This window comes from Aulonocara sp. 'chitande type north' Nkhata Bay, linkage group LG7 (genome assembly GCF_057382095.1).
Source record: "Aulonocara sp. 'chitande type north' Nkhata Bay isolate Kocher_YH1m ecotype deep benthic linkage group LG7, A_spYH_male_GT1.1, whole genome shotgun sequence".
In the NCBI taxonomy this organism is placed as follows: Eukaryota; Metazoa; Chordata; class Actinopteri; order Cichliformes; family Cichlidae; genus Aulonocara; species Aulonocara sp. 'chitande type north' Nkhata Bay.
This window is the reverse complement of record NC_141350.1, coordinates 46823394-46839585: the sequence shown is the minus strand read 5'-3', so window position 1 is coordinate 46839585 and position 16192 is coordinate 46823394. Positions and strand designations below refer to the sequence as shown.

The 16192-nt window shown below is 40.4% G+C and overlaps 3 protein-coding genes across 4 annotated transcripts; 1 reads left to right on the top strand and 2 right to left on the bottom strand.

Moving 5' to 3' along the window:
* The first annotated feature begins 294 nt into the window (after positions 1-294).
* Positions 295-6522, top strand: rabepk (Rab9 effector protein with kelch motifs). 2 transcript variants are annotated; one of them, XM_086300861.1, is made up of 8 exons: positions 295-684; positions 856-910; positions 1006-1160; positions 1444-1599; positions 1801-1965; positions 4604-4753; positions 4885-5034; positions 5142-6522. In XM_086300861.1, exons 2-8 carry the CDS (start codon positions 858-860, stop codon positions 5363-5365), a joined length of 1053 nt encoding a protein of 350 aa, XP_086156987.1. In that variant the 5' UTR covers positions 295-684; positions 856-857; the 3' UTR covers positions 5366-6522. The 2 variants fall into 2 exon arrangements, with proteins under 2 accessions (XP_086156987.1, XP_086156986.1); XM_086300860.1 differs by having other exon boundaries at positions 295-688; positions 5142-6521.
* Positions 4259-9319, bottom strand: LOC147326014 (endoplasmic reticulum chaperone BiP). Its single transcript, XM_086300859.1, has 9 exons — positions 9191-9319; positions 8406-8549; positions 8082-8313; positions 7842-7979; positions 7639-7751; positions 7158-7548; positions 6822-7059; positions 6565-6732; positions 4259-6430 (listed from the first exon to the last, which is right to left on the bottom strand). Exons 2-9 carry the CDS (start codon positions 8525-8527, stop codon positions 5868-5870), a joined length of 1965 nt encoding a protein of 654 aa, XP_086156985.1. The 5' UTR covers positions 8528-8549; positions 9191-9319; the 3' UTR covers positions 4259-5867.
* A 3273-nt stretch (positions 9320-12592) lies between these two features.
* On the bottom strand, positions 12593-16192 carry LOC147326013 (endoplasmic reticulum chaperone BiP-like). Its single transcript, XM_086300854.1, has 9 exons — positions 16030-16192; positions 15382-15534; positions 15058-15289; positions 14818-14955; positions 14621-14733; positions 14140-14530; positions 13804-14041; positions 13547-13714; positions 12593-13415 (listed from the first exon to the last, which is right to left on the bottom strand). Exons 2-9 carry the CDS (start codon positions 15498-15500, stop codon positions 12853-12855), a joined length of 1962 nt encoding a protein of 653 aa, XP_086156980.1. The 5' UTR covers positions 15501-15534; positions 16030-16192; the 3' UTR covers positions 12593-12852.

The following is a 16192-nucleotide window of genomic DNA, read 5'->3' as shown; positions in this document are numbered from 1 at the left end:
AAACATTTTATGCTTTTACTTGTATTTAAGTTTGAAAATGCTCTTAGCCTGCCTACCTTATTTGCTTGAAGTGAGAAGTAGAACTCTTTGGGTTAAATAAATAAATAAATAAATAAATAAATAAATAAATAAACAATTTGCAGTTTGTATTTAAAATCATTTTTCTACGTTAACCATGCCAGGAATTAACATTAATGTTTTAGGTATGATAAAATATGCACTTAGGAGTAGCTAATTGAGATTGGTAAACTGAGCATGCGCCTCGGCAATCCCATGGCAACCACGTTTGGAACGAAGGCATGACATAACGTAACCTACGTAAAACAAATGCGTACAGACTTCAACGTAGAGCCCCATTCTGGCTAGTAGTTAAGTATTTACGTTAACTAATTACGAGTTTTTTATTTAACTTTATTAACATAATTCACGTATGTGCACTACAAAGTGGGACCAAGGGGAAATTACTTCACGTAATATATACGGAAAGCCACGGTAGTCTCCTCTTTTCACCCGGAAGGACAGGTTAGCGGAGAGGAAGCTCTTCTCGTGCTCAAAATGCGGACTGGGGACGCTGATTGTGTTTCCAACTCAGTCGCTTACAAGAAGTTCTTCTCTAAGTGTTTAGAACAATAAAAAGGGACCTGTTTGGATTGCTTACATTGTGGATACATTTCGTAAGAAAATGTAGGTATGTATGCTTTTTCAGAGGCTCTCAAGTACAGTCAGTCAGTGTTAGTCATTATTTTAATCCCAGCTCGTAGTGTATTATTCGTATCTTATAACTTTGATTGTAGCATCATCACTGAGGATACAAAACACGAGGAAACAATCTTTATATTAATGTATCTCTGACAGACATGGAGTTTCTCCCAGTCCTTGATCCTCAACATAAACCCGAAGAAGGAATATGGTTAGTGAGTTGAAGTACTTTCAGTGCACTTGTGATTTTAAAAAGAGTATAACATTGGATGTAGCCTCTGGTTAAAATTTTTCTGTTGCTAATAGGTATTCTTTGAGACCCAGGGGAAGTGCTCCAGGTGTTAGTGTTGGTCACACCTGTATATTCACTCCATCTGAAGATGGAGGAAAAGGGAGACTCCTTATTATTGGAGGAGCCAATCCCAGTGGCAGTTTCTCAGATTCGCACATCATAAATCTAGGTAAAAATTATATATATATATATATATATATATATATATATATATATATATATATACTGTAAAAGCTGGCTCTGAATATATACATATATATATATCCAGAGCCAGCTTTTACAGTATTATGACCTCAGTATACCTCTGTATTTTATAATATAGTTATCAGGCTTGTGTTTTACAGGCTTTAATGGGACGTCTTTTTTAATTATGACAAGAAGCTAAAGTTATCATCAGCCATCAGACTGATATTATATAACTTTCTTTGCATTTTTGTTTTTGTATGGACCAGACAATCATGGCTGGGACATTGCTGAGTGGGAGGGTTTGGAGGCAAGGTATGAACACTGCAGTTTTGTACCAGAGAGCTGCCCCCAGAGCCTGTGGGTGTTTGGGGGTGCGCAGCAGACTGGAAATCGCAACTGTATCCAAAATGTACAGGTGGCAGGTAAATCCTATTTTAACCTAACCTAGTAATCTGATGGATTTTCACAGATGAGAAAGGTTTCACTCAGATTTCTTGTTGACCTGTGAAACCATGGCTGTGAAAACCTTGAAAACTTGTAGTCTGTAACCATACATGATCATATAAATAGATTACACGATATATTGAATACCCACAAATCTTTTCCATTCTGTGTGTGTCTAGACAGTAACCCTCGCTGGAATACTGTAGAAACAAATGGGACACCCGCGAGTCCCAGGACATACCACACCACCTCAGCCTGCCTTGGAGACAGGCTTTTTGTGTTCTCTGGTGGGGAAATAGGATCTGCACCTGTCTCTGACTCCAAACTTCATGTGTTTGATACAGGTTTGTGTCAGATAAACCTGCTGCTTATCGCAGTGCATTACAATAACACCACCTGACAGTATTTCAGAAGAAATCTGCTTCAGAGATGAAATTTTGTTATTTCTTCCGGGTTTTGATGTGAAAACTGAAATAGCTGATTGGGTGCCGTGTCTAAGATATTGATTGATCTATTTGTATTGGACATCTATGTAAATTGCTGAGTTGAATTTTCATCATAAATAGTAATCTTATGCTTTCTCAATCGTCAATGGTTGCTTTATATAATTATGTTTTAAAAATAAGGACAAAAAATCTATAAAGAGAGGATATTAGAAAACATATCAATTCACTGGGCTACATATCTATCTGTGGATGTCTCCACAATCAAACCTGTTAAATTATTTAACAGAGTAGGGCACCAATAAATGAAATGCAAAGGTTGTATTCATTTCACTGACAGCAGTTTAAAATAATGTGTAAAATAATTGATAGTGTAAAAGACAATGAAAAAATAAAGTGGGATTTTTTTTATCATATGCTTCAAAAATATGTACGTTTAATTTACAGCATTACAAAGTATTTGCTACTCTAGGAAGATCAGATGTGAAATCAGAGTAAAAGTCACGAGATCAAATAGAGATAATGTCATTAAATTTGAACTTTCATAGTTGAATTTCATATATTTTACATTTCTCATTCATGCGAGCGCAGTTTCGCCAGAATGGATTAAGAACGGTGGCCGTCTGAAAATAATTCCAGGGGTCAAAATGTATTTTAGTTATTTTCAGTAAAGACATTTTGATGCAGTAGAGGTTCATTAACACTAGAGCCAAGCAACAATTTTAAGCGTCAGCTTTTTAGATTCAGTGATTTGAAGTTTAGTAAATTTTGTTTCTTTATTTATTTTGGGAGCATTTTGGCTGTAGACCTTTTTAATTAGCTGAAACTTAGCCTTGACTCCATATGGTCAAATAGCATTTCTATTCCACAGCTTAGAATGGCTTTTAGGTCAAATTTCATTTTTACTGAATCATGTGAGAAAATTATGGAAAACCTGGTACTGAATTGTTTTAAAAATGTCTTATTATTATAATTCTTTGGTTTTCATCACTTTTGGTGTCTTAGATGCTCTCATGACTAAACCTCTATATCAGGGGTCCCCAATCCCAGTCCACGAGGGCCGGTGTCCCTGCAGGTTTTAGATCTCACCCTGGGTCAACACACCTGAATCACATGATCAGTTCATTACCAGGCCTCTGGAGAACTTCAAGACATGTTGAGAAGGTCATTTATCCATTTAAATCAGCTGTGTTGGATCAAGGAAACATCTAAAACCTGCAGGGACACCGGCCCTCGTGGACTGGGATTGGGGACCCCCTGCTCTATATGTATATTATAAACAGTGTTGGGGAGTAACGGAATACATGTACCGGCGTTATGTATGTAAAATACAAAATATGAGTAATTGTATTCCATTACAGTTACCCTTTAAAAGGGTGGTATTCAGAATACAGTTACTTTGTTGAAACAAATGGATTACACGGTGGTCTTTTCCTGTTTCATATGTTAGGCTATGCCCTCTCTATTTTTGGTAATTCCACGCCAGTGGAAACCCAAACAAAACACGCATTAAGAGGCTCTAATGCCTGTGTGTCAATCTCGCGGACTATGTAACCCCTACTTGCGACCCGCATAATGACGTGAAGAAATATTTTTAAAAATTGGTCAAGAAATTATTTAATATGAAGGCAATAGGCAGTGATAGAGGCATCGCCCTAAAGAATGTAGCCTCATGGGCAGTGTAGTCCGTGCTGCAGGGAGAATGGACTGCCATACCCGTTATGTGTCTGTGAGCGAGGGAGGGAGAAAAAGGAGAGTGGAAAAGTACGAGTTGTCCCTGAGCAGAAACTGGAGATGGAAGCATGTAAATATAGTATAGCTAGATTTCAGGCTACGAGCCCGACACAGAACCCGACGTATTAGCCAGAGTTCCCTTTACTATGGTTCGGAGCCGGGGACCTGTTTTATATACACATGAAATAGTTTTCTATACGAGATCGCTGCAAAAACTGCAGCCTTACCTAATGTCCACCCTACTGTTACTCATTTTATATTAAGATTCTAAAATGTAGTTGGTATTGGTATGGCGAGTAGCCTTCAGTAATAAATCACACAGCAAGAGTACATTCATGTAGTTGTAAAAACCATAATAATATATTAAGTAATCCAAAGTATTCAAAAATATGTTACTCTCATTGAGTAACGTAATGGAATATGTTACAAAAATACATTTTGGGGCATGTACTCTGTAATCTGTAGTGGAATACATTTTAGAAGTAACCTTCCCAATGCTGATTATAAAAACAGAAGAAAAAAAAAACACACATAACAGACATAATTGATATATGATGCAAACAATTAAGAGAATGTATACACTCATTATTCATTCACTGGTAGATACAAAAAGATCAAGTGCTGAGGAAATATGATATGTCACTGTTCGAGGCATTTCCTGTCTGTGATTGAGATTTTCAAAAAGAAAATCCATATTCTCCTGTTTCTTTCATGTTTCACTATTGACAATTGCTATGAAAAGCGTATATGCTTATATAAAAATAATCTTTTTTCCATCCATCTCTTCTGTGTAAATCTGTTGCAGTTTCTTCTACTTGGTCCCAACCTGAAACACAAGGCAGGCACCCTCCAGCCAGACATGGTCACATCATTGTAGCGGTGGATTCAAAGATCTACATTCATGGGGGCATGGCTGGAGACAAATTCCACAACGATATGTATTCTCTTGATTCAAGTAAGACTGTCCACATCTGTGATTCACAAAGGAAGCACTTTGTATGTCAACACACATGCATCATACATATTCAGAGTATCACTGCATTGCACTGGGATGATATAAAAATATCTGTTAAATTATCTTTAAAGGGAACGTGAAGTGGGAGAAAGTGCAGGCCAAAGGAGATATTCCACCAGGAGTAGCTGCCCACTCAGCTGTTGTGCTGGGCAAAAATATCTACATCTTTGGAGGGATGACAGCAGATGGAGCAAGCAACTCCATGTACAGATTTAACACTGGTACACTGTCTTTAAGCCAATTTTTTTTTTTTAACCCTATATAAATACGGTATTTTAGTTGTTTACAAACATCCAAGTATGATTGTTTTTATATTTTCTGCTTGCAGACAAATGTAGATGGCTCCTAATGAAATTCAAAGGAGCTCTGCCACCAAAACGTCTTGACCACTCCATGTGTATATTTCCCTGGACAGTGTGTGATGATGGGAATCCAGAGGAGGAAGCCAACGGACCAGCACCCCCTGAGCCAATAAACCTGTTATTTGTATTTGGAGGCATGAATACTCTGGGTACCATATATAATGACTGTATTGTGACTGTTGTCAAATAAAAAAAAAAAAAAACTAAAAAAAACTTAAAAAAAAAAAAGCTTGAAAGGAAAAAAAATGATATTGCAATAAAATATTTCGACATGAAATTAGTTTTGGAATTTGCAGTTTTACATCTGAACAAGTTTCAAATTAAAATTATATATATATATGAGAAAACTATAAACTTTTGCACTACCTGTGAATTTAAAGAGCCCTTCATCCCACAGACACTATATTCAGTGTACCCTCAAAAACCCACCTAACTACATCCCTCCCCATCAGGACTGCCTGAGAACAGCAGCAACAAGCCTCATATCCAGGCTGACAAATATCTCCGCCTTCCAGCGAAGAGAACACGTCTCACACACTGAAACTTGTTTTAAAGTCTTTCAGGAAATTCAGTATGGTCACTTGTTATTGTCAGCCCCTTCCCGACCACTCCTCTCACAATTTGAGTCCCATCAGTCCAATATGTACACCAACATGCCAGAGGGCCAAGGAGCGACAAGACTTCAGACCTGCCTACAACTCATCCTTCTCATCTTGCTCACTGCCCTCTGGTGGTGGACCACCTGCACTACCGTAGAGCTTGGTGATAATGGGCTGAACCACCTCCTCAAGCTCCTTCTTCTTGGCCTGGAACTCATCCAGGTCAGCATCTTGGTGGGATTCCAACCATTCAATCTTCTCCTCCACTGCTTTCTCAATGGACTCCTTATCGTCATCTGACAGCTTGCCACCAAGCTTCTCCTTGTCACCGATCTGGTTCTTCAGGGAGTATGCGTAGCTCTCCAGCTCATTGCGAGCGTCGATCCTCTCCTTCAGCTTCTTATCTTCATCAGCAAAGCGTTCTGCGTCGTTCACCATGCGCTCGATGTCCTCGGGCGTTAGCCGGTTCTGGTCATTTGTGATTGTGATCTTGTTCTTGTTGCCTGTGCCCTTGTCCTCAGCAGTGACACGCAGAATGCCGTTGACATCAATCTCAAAGGTGACTTCAATCTGCGGTACACCGCGAGGAGCAGGGGGGATGCCAGTCAGGTCAAAGGTACCCAGGAGATGGTTGTCTTTGGTCAAAGGACGCTCACCTAAGAGAAATAAAAAAAGTCAACAATTAGACTTGTGGAACTTATTTATTTCACTGTCACGGGTTTCTTGTCATTGGAGTCTTTGTATAAAAACACTATTTGGGAAATTTAAAGAATAATATCCAAACTCTTACCTTCATAGACTTTGATGGTGACAGTAGGCTGGTTATCAGAGGCTGTAGAAAAGATCTGAGCTTTTTTGGTGGGCACCACAGTGTTTCTGGGGATCAGCTTGGTCATTACTCCTCCAACAGTCTCAATACCAAGGGTCAGGGGGCACACATCCAGAAGAACCACATCACCTGCAAGTGAAGGAAAATGTTTAGTAAACAGGACCACATTTGAAAGCTCACCCCTGTTTCAAAGAATATCTCTAAAAGTGATGACTCACCAGTGTCCTCCTCTCCAGAAAGCACACCAGCCTGCACAGCAGCTCCGTATGCCACAGCCTCATCAGGGTTAATGCCTCTAGATGGCTCTTTGCCATTGAAAAACTCCTTCACCAGCTGCTGGATTTTGGGGATACGGGTGGAGCCTCCAACCAGGACAATCTCATCAATGTCAGACTTCTTCAAGTCAGAATCTTCCAGCACCTTCTGTACAGGCTTCATGGTGGAACGGAACAGGTCCTGGGTTTTGAAGAACACACAGGTTAAAAAAGCTCGGTCAACAGTTTCTCCCATAATGTTTGATACGCAATATTTTCAGAACCAAATTAATATCTTACCATGTTCAGCTCCTCAAACTTGGCACGAGTCAGGGTCTCAGAGAAGTCCTCTCCCTCAAAGAAAGACTCGATCTCAATGCGGGCTTGGTGCTGGGCAGACAGCGCCCTCTTGGCCTTCTCGACCTCGCGACGCAGCTTCTGCACAGCACGGTTGTCTTTGCGCACATCTTTGCCAGTCTTTTTCTTGTACAGCTTGATGAAGTGCTCCATGACACGCTGGTCAAAGTCCTCTCCTCCCAGATGAGTGTCACCGTTGGTGGCCACCACTTCGAAAACACCGTTGTCAATGGTCAGAAGAGAGACATCAAAGGTGCCACCGCCCAGATCGAACACAAGAATGTTCTTCTCTCCGTCCTTCTTGTCCAGGCCATAAGCAATAGCAGCAGCAGTTCTAAAGAATACAATGAGAGTTTATTAGAAGGGAGTGCAGAGATATTCTTTGGAGTTTCAAATTGCAAATTCATTTTGACTGGATGCTTACGGCTCATTGATGATTCGCATAACATTCAGACCAGCAATGGTACCAGCATCCTTAGTGGCCTGGCGCTGGGCATCGTTGAAGTAGGCGGGGACAGTGACCACAGCATGTGTGACCTGAGGAAAAAGGATAAAGTTAGATTTGATGATACACCATTTAATTAAAATTAACATTTTCCCTGTTTTACAGTCTCTGACTTTTTGTACCTTCTTGCCCAGGTAAGCCTCAGCAGTCTCCTTCATCTTAGTCAGCACCATAGCAGAGACCTCCTCGGGAGCAAAGGTCTTCATCTGACCACCACCAATGTCAACCTGGATATGGGGCTTGCTCTTCTTCTCAGTAACCTTCAGAGGAAAACATATCAATATTAATTTAACAACAATTTAGCTCAAACATGACCCACAGAACAAGCAACTACAAGTTCTACTTTCAGTTTACACGCTCACCTTGAAGGGGAAGTACTTGATGTCCTGCTGCACAGACGAGTCACCCCATGTGCGACCAATGAGCCTCTTGGCATCAAAGATGGTGTTCTCAGGGTTAGAGGTCAGCTGATTCTTGGCAGCATCACCGATCAGACGCTCACCTTCACTGGTGAAGGCCACGTAGGAGGGGGTAATTCGGTTTCCCTGGTCATTGGCAATAATCTCCACGCGTCCATTCTTGAACACTCCAACACTGCAAGAAAACAGTTTGAATTTAGTCTGAATGCCATTTTATTCCACAGTGGCATCATGTCACTATTTAAAGATTTTAACGTGACTTGTTACCATGAGTATGTGGTCCCCAGATCAATCCCAACCACAGTCCCCACGTTGTCCTTCTTATCATCATCATCGTCGGCGGCAAACACTGTGCCGACTAACAGCATCACAACCCACAACAGCTTCATCTTTGTTTGTTTGCTCTCCAATCTACAAGGAAAATGCAGAAAATAAATACAACGTAAATCAACGTGGCTTTGAAATCAATAAGTGGACTAAGCCTCCCGAGTTCATGAAGCTAGCAGCTAATGGTACTGATGTGATTTGCTGAGCTCCAGAACCATAGCAGATTTGAAGTTGGTCTTAGATAATAAATACTATAAACATTTTTGACTACGTTATTGTACCTAGAGTATAATAAGTCCAATCCGTTTTGGCAACTTAAAATATTTTGACAAAACTGTGATGTAACATTGGTTGCAATTCCTACCACCTTCTTGGCCAGCTCCTCTTAAAAAACAACAACAACCACATTTTATTCTTAGTGGCAATTTAAAAACAAAAAAATATTTTATTCTAAGTGGTAATTAAAAAATAATCAACAAATAAAACATATTTCAAAGTCACTCGGCATTTTTAAATATTATTCTTTCCTTTTTCTTAAACACTGACTACTTCGTGATAAAAAAAAAAAGTATTGTTGAAAATGTAAAAAATGATCATGCTGATGATAGACGTTTTAACCTTCATATATAAATCTGTGACGCACTTGCCCCTGTTGTCAGTTTAGCTCACTCCGTTTAGACGCACCAACATGAATCCCAGTTTGAAGCCGCCGGTTCGAGTCTTACCTTCGCCAATTTGTAGTTGAGGTCTTGATAGCGTCTTTTTTACAAAATAAAACAGTATAAGCAACAATAACCTCCAAAAGTTGCAATACTGTGAAGCAAACTGTGTCTATTTTGTCTATTTCACATAATTGCATCTGTGAAATCGTGTATATATAGAAGCCTTCATAAACAAGTCGTCACGCTTTCCCAGTTTTGAGGCTCGCTATTGGTTGAGCTGCTGTTTGGTGGAAGGCGCTGATTGGTTTCGTCTAGCGCGCTGGCTGCACCTGATTTGCACATATCAGGTTTAGGCGACGTCACCGTTTGTGCCGAAGTGTGAGTGTGTGAATGTAACGCCACAAGTATGTAAAAATAAGTGAATGTATGTATAAATGTATAATTACCTCCGCCAAGGCAGTTATATTTTTGTCAGTCTCCCACTTAAAACTTTTGATAGAAATCTGATAAACCTTCGTAGGAGTGTAGTGTGAGTTCATGTTAACAACACATTAAAATCGGCCTTGCATACACTCAGGTCTTCATTGTAAACTTAATGACCTATTGGTCTATTGGTGGAAAATTGCCAAAAGCCTTATAACTTAGACTCTAAAGATTTTAAATGTCATACCAAATTTAACCTTTGACCTCTCTTTCAAGTTCAAAAGATTAATCTGAAAGTCAGAGGGATAATGCTACATGGAGATATTTAAAATGATAATAGGTTTTCAGACTGCCAAGAACATGTTGAGGTGGGACACTTTTTGAGTATAACTGATTCATTTTATCGTGACTTTCTTAAGTATGTTACAGTAACAAATGATAATCGTTTAAATATATAGCAATAGGCATACATGTACAATGTTTCTAAATAACTATTATGTTTTTACAAAAACTAACTTTTTTCACTTGATAAATTATCGCTAAACATTTAAACCATTTTTTCTAAACATTTCAACAAATAGAATACAAAATACAATACTATTCCCTTAAAAGTAAATACTGCCCTTTCTATCTATCTATCTATCTATCTATCTATCTATCTATCTATCTATCTATCTATCTATCTATCTATCTATCTATCTATCTATCTATCTATCTATCTATCTATCTATCTGCCTGTCTGTCTGTCTGTTATGCCATACAACCATAAGATAATTCTATCTTTATGCTTTTTGTTGCTGGCAGCCTGTTGCAGAAACACAATTTTTGTTCCAATTTTTTTCAGTTCCTACTACAACTACCATAAATGCCAAATATATCACAGTTTGACAGACAAAATTTGTATTTTTGCACCGACAAGATGATTCCCAAAGAGCTATTAGGTGAAAACTTGGCATATGTCTGCATGGTTTGTAGATTGTTTATAAAATATCAGAAGAAGATGAACAAGTGGAGGACCAAAATAAAAAAACATTTCAGGCCTAAAAATCTACCGCAGGTGAATATTGCCTGAAAGTCATGACCTTAAGAAACAGGAAAAAATCCAGCAAACACCTGACACAGGACCTGAGAAATGCATCTAGCTTTTCAACTGATCCATCTGCTGTTTATTGAAGCCTCATCAGAAATGGTCTAAGTTGAGGGGTGGCTCTCAAGAAGCCATTCTTAAAGAAGGGAAGCAGGGAGAAAAGGCTGAGGTATACCAAATAACACAGGTACTGGATTGAAAATCAGTGGCAACAGGTCTGTTGGAGTGATTAATGAAAAAATGAAATCTTTGATGTAAATCCTCATCGATATGTACAGAGAAGGACAGGACAGAGCTACAACAGAGAGAACCCACAGCCACCTGTAATACACAGTGGAGACTATGTTATGTTTTCGAGGAGCATTTCAGACAGTGGCATTGAAGCTTCTTCTTTTTTTAACTGGTGGAATTCTGAACGCAGAAAGGTACAGTCAGATTTTGATCCACCTTGTTGAAAGCATCTAATTGGCAACGGCTTTATTTTCAGCATGACAGTGATCCCAGTATACCCCCAGTGCAGTAAAAGCAGACCTGGATTTAAAGCACACAAACAATGGAACACAACCAGTCATTGATTGGCTTCCCCAGTGCCTGGACCTCAACATTATTCAAGCAGTGTGGGATCATCTTGACAGAGAATGAAAACAGCCAACATCCAAACACAGCTTTAAATGTCTTTCAAGAAGTTTAAGTTTTCAAAATAAGATACCTGATTCTTTAATATTTTTATTAAGGGGGACAAAAAGCACACATTTTAAATATCAAGGGGCATGTATTCTCTGCATTGCCCCTGAAATTATGTTTTTTTGCTGCTGTAAATTATGCCTTTCTGGTTTCAGTTTGAACAAATGATATGAAAAATATATGTTTATATGACAGTAATTATTTTTTTCTCTGTCCATCACTTTCGTGTAAATCTGTTGCAGTGTCTTCTACTTGGTCCCAACCTGAAACACAAGACAGGCACCCTCCAGCCACACGTGATCACATCATTGTAGCGGTGGATTCAAAGATCTATATTCATTCACTATGTCAACACACATGCAGCATAATTGTTCAGAGTATCACTGCATTGCACTGGGATGATATAAAAATATCTGTTAAATTATCTTTAAAGGGAACGTGAAGTGGGAGAAAGTGCAGGCCAAAGGAGATATTCCACCAGGAGTAGCTGCCCACTCAGCTGTTGTGCTGGGCAAGAACATTTACATATTTGGAGGGATGACAGCAGATGGAGCAAGCAACTCCATGTACAGATTTAACACTGGTACACTGTCTTTAAGCCATTTTTTTTTTTAACCCTATATAAATACGGTATTTTAGTTGTTTACAAACATCCAAGTATGATTGTTTTTATATTTTCTGCTTGCAGACAAATGTAGATGGCTCCTAATGAAATTCAAAGGAGCTCTGCCACCAAAACGTCTTGACCACTCCATGTGTATATTTCCCTGGACAGTGTGTGATGATGGGAATCCAGAGGAGGTGCAAGCCAACAGACCAGCACCCCCTGAGGCAATAAACATGTTATTTGTATTTGGAGGCATGAATACTCTGGGTACCATATATATTGAATTTTGTAAAATAAAAAAAATAAAAAAAGATGTAGGAATAAAATATTTGACATAATTACATTTAAAGCTACCATTAAATGCTGAAAGAAAAAAAAAAAAAAAAAAAAAGGTTAAATGCTTCTCATTCATGTACAAAATTGAAATTTCATACACTGAAAGATGAAGTTTTCAGAGGGTTGACTTTACCAATGTGGAACCTGAAACTATAAAATAAGACCGGACAGAAAACAGTTTGTATCAAACATTTATTTCAATTGTCTTTCCAGAAGTACAATGACCAGATTCAATAAATAAACTTTTGCACTGCCTGTGAACATAAAGAGCCCTTCATCCCACAGACACCATATTCAGTGTACCCACAAAACCCACCCGCCCCACCCAACTACATCCCTCCCCATCAGGACTGCCTGAGAACAGCAGCAACAAGCCTCATATCCAGGCTGACAAATATCTCCGCCTTCCAGCGAAGAGAACACGTCTCACACACTGAAACTTGTTTTAAAGTCTTTCAGGAAATTCAGTATGGTCACTTGTTATTGTCAGCCCCTTCCCGGCCACTCCTCTCACAATTTGAGTCCCATCAGTCCAATATGTACACCAACATGCCAGAGGGCCAAGGAGCGACAAGACTTCAGACCTGCCTACAACTCATCCTTCTCATCTTGCTCACTGCCCTCTGGTGGTGGACCACCTGCACTACCGTAGAGCTTGGTGATAATGGGCTGAACCACCTCCTCAAGCTCCTTCTTCTTGGCCTGGAACTCATCCAGGTCAGCATCTTGGTGGGATTCCAACCATTCAATCTTCTCCTCCACTGCTTTCTCAATGGACTCCTTATCGTCATCTGACAGCTTGCCACCAAGCTTCTCCTTGTCACCGATCTGGTTCTTCAGGGAGTATGCGTAGCTCTCCAGCTCATTGCGAGCGTCGATCCTCTCCTTCAGCTTCTTATCTTCGTCAGCAAAGCGTTCTGCGTCGTTCACCATGCGCTCGATGTCCTCGGGCGTTAGCCGGTTCTGGTCATTTGTGATTGTGATCTTGTTCTTGTTGCCTGTGCCCTTGTCCTCAGCAGTGACACGCAGAATGCCGTTGACATCAATCTCAAAGGTGACTTCAATCTGCGGTACACCGCGAGGAGCAGGGGGGATGCCAGTCAGGTCAAAGGTACCCAGGAGATGGTTGTCTTTGGTCAAAGGACGCTCACCTAAGAGAAATAAAAAAAGTCAATTAGACTTGTGGAACTTATTTATTTCACTGTCACGGGTTTCTTGTCATTGGAGTCTTTGTATAAAAACACTATTTGGGAAATTTAAAGAATAATATCCAAACTCTTACCTTCATAGACTTTGATGGTGACAGTAGGCTGGTTATCAGAGGCTGTAGAAAAGATCTGAGCTTTTTTGGTGGGCACCACAGTGTTTCTGGGGATCAGCTTGGTCATTACTCCTCCAACAGTCTCAATACCAAGGGTCAGGGGGCACACATCCAGAAGAACCACATCACCTGCAAGTGAAGGAAAATGTTTAGTAAACAGGACCACATTTGAAAGCTCACCCCTGTTTCAAAGAATATCTCTAAAAGTGATGACTCACCAGTGTCCTCCTCTCCAGAAAGCACGCCAGCCTGCACAGCAGCTCCGTATGCCACAGCCTCATCAGGGTTAATGCCTCTAGATGGCTCTTTGCCGTTGAAAAACTCCTTCACCAGCTGCTGGATTTTGGGGATACGGGTGGAGCCTCCAACCAGGACAATCTCATCAATGTCAGGCTTCTTCAAGTCAGAATCTTCCAGCACCTTCTGTACAGGCTTCATGGTGGAACGGAACAGGTCCTGGGTTTTGAAGAACACACAGGTTAAAAAAGCTCGGTCAACAGTTTCTCCCATAATGTTTGATACGCAATATTTTCAGAACCAAATTAATATCTTACCATGTTCAGCTCCTCAAACTTGGCACGAGTCAGGGTCTCAGAGAAGTCCTCTCCCTCAAAGAAAGACTCGATCTCAATGCGGGCTTGGTGCTGGGCAGACAGCGCCCTCTTGGCCTTCTCGACCTCGCGACGCAGCTTCTGCACAGCACGGTTGTCTTTGCGCACATCTTTTCCAGTCTTTTTCTTGTACAGCTTGATGAAGTGCTCCATGACACGCTGGTCAAAGTCCTCTCCTCCCAGATGAGTGTCACCGTTGGTGGCCACCACTTCGAAAACACCGTTGTCAATGGTCAGAAGAGAGACATCAAAGGTGCCACCGCCCAGATCGAACACAAGAATGTTCTTCTCTCCGTCCTTCTTGTCCAGGCCATAAGCAATAGCAGCAGCAGTTCTAAAGAATACAATGAGAGTTTATTAGAAGGGAGTGCAGAGATATTCTTTGGAGTTTCAAATTGCAAATTCATTTTGACTGGATGCTTACGGCTCATTGATGATTCGCATAACATTCAGACCAGCAATGGTACCAGCATCCTTAGTGGCCTGGCGCTGGGCATCGTTGAAGTAGGCGGGGACAGTGACCACAGCATGTGTGACCTGAGGAAAAAGGATAAAGTTAGATTTGATGATACACCATTTAATTAAAATTTTCCCTGTTTTACAGTCTCTGACTTTTTGTACCTTCTTGCCCAGGTAAGCCTCAGCAGTCTCCTTCATCTTAGTCAGCACCATAGCAGAGACCTCCTCGGGAGCAAAGGTCTTCATCTGACCACCACCAATGTCAACCTGGATATGGGGCTTGCTCTTCTTCTCAGTAACCTTCAGAGGAAAACATATCAATATTAATTTAACAACAATTTAGCTCAAACATGACCCACAGAACAAGCAACTACAAGTTCTACTTTCAGTTTACAAGCTCACCTTGAAGGGGAAGTACTTGATGTCCTGCTGCACAGACGAGTCACCCCATGTGCGACCAATGAGCCTCTTGGCATCAAAGATGGTGTTCTCAGGGTTAGAGGTCAGCTGATTCTTGGCAGCGTCACCGATCAGACGCTCACCTTCACTGGTGAAGGCCACGTAGGAGGGGGTAATTCGGTTTCCCTGGTCATTGGCAATAATCTCCACACGTCCATTCTTGAACACTCCAACACTGCAAGAAAACAGTTTAAATTTAGTCTGAATGCCATTTTATTCCACTGTGGCATCATGTCACTATTTAAAGATTTTAACGTGACTTGTTACCATGAGTATGTGGTCCCCAGATCAATCCCAACCACAGTCCCCACGTTGTCCTTCTTATCATCATCGTCGGCGGCAAACACTGTGCCGACCACCAGCATCACAACCCACAACAGCTTCATCTTTGTTTGTTTGTACTTAAATCTACAAGCAGATCTGCAGAAAAGAAATACAACGTAAGATATTAGGTGGGTTCAGCCTCCCAAGTTCCATTAGCCAGAAACTAACGGTACTGCGTAATGTCACTTGCTGAGCTTGCAGACCCACGGCAGACTAAAAGTTGGTCTTGGCAAAAAAATATAACAGGAAAAATGAATTCTCGATAAAATAAGATGGATCACCAGTCAATCATTCCATCATTACCACCACCCCACTGCCAATTCCCCGGTATCTTGCTAACTACGCTACCATGCCTAGCAGACATGCAGGGGGAAACCACCATGCTAGAACATTCCAAACTACATCCTGTTTATTATATTTAGGTTACCGAGTATGTACAGTTCATTCAGAGGACAGTAGTGTAGTTACATTTCAGCTGGTTTATTTGTCAATATTTAGCTTAACCGGTTTTATCTTAATAAAACATTTTGCAGAAAATGGAAAATACAGCTATGCTTCATTATCATATTCATATTAACGCTTTATACATACCTTAACAGAAGTACAACCAATGATTTAACGGCCTTTGCGTTTCCTCTACCGGTAAGAGTCGCTTAGAGCAAACTGTATCTCCTTCAAATCTTTACTTGTCTAGAATAATGCTGGACGAAATGTGGTCTCTCCATATATAAGCCGTCACTTCTTTCCCGTCGTG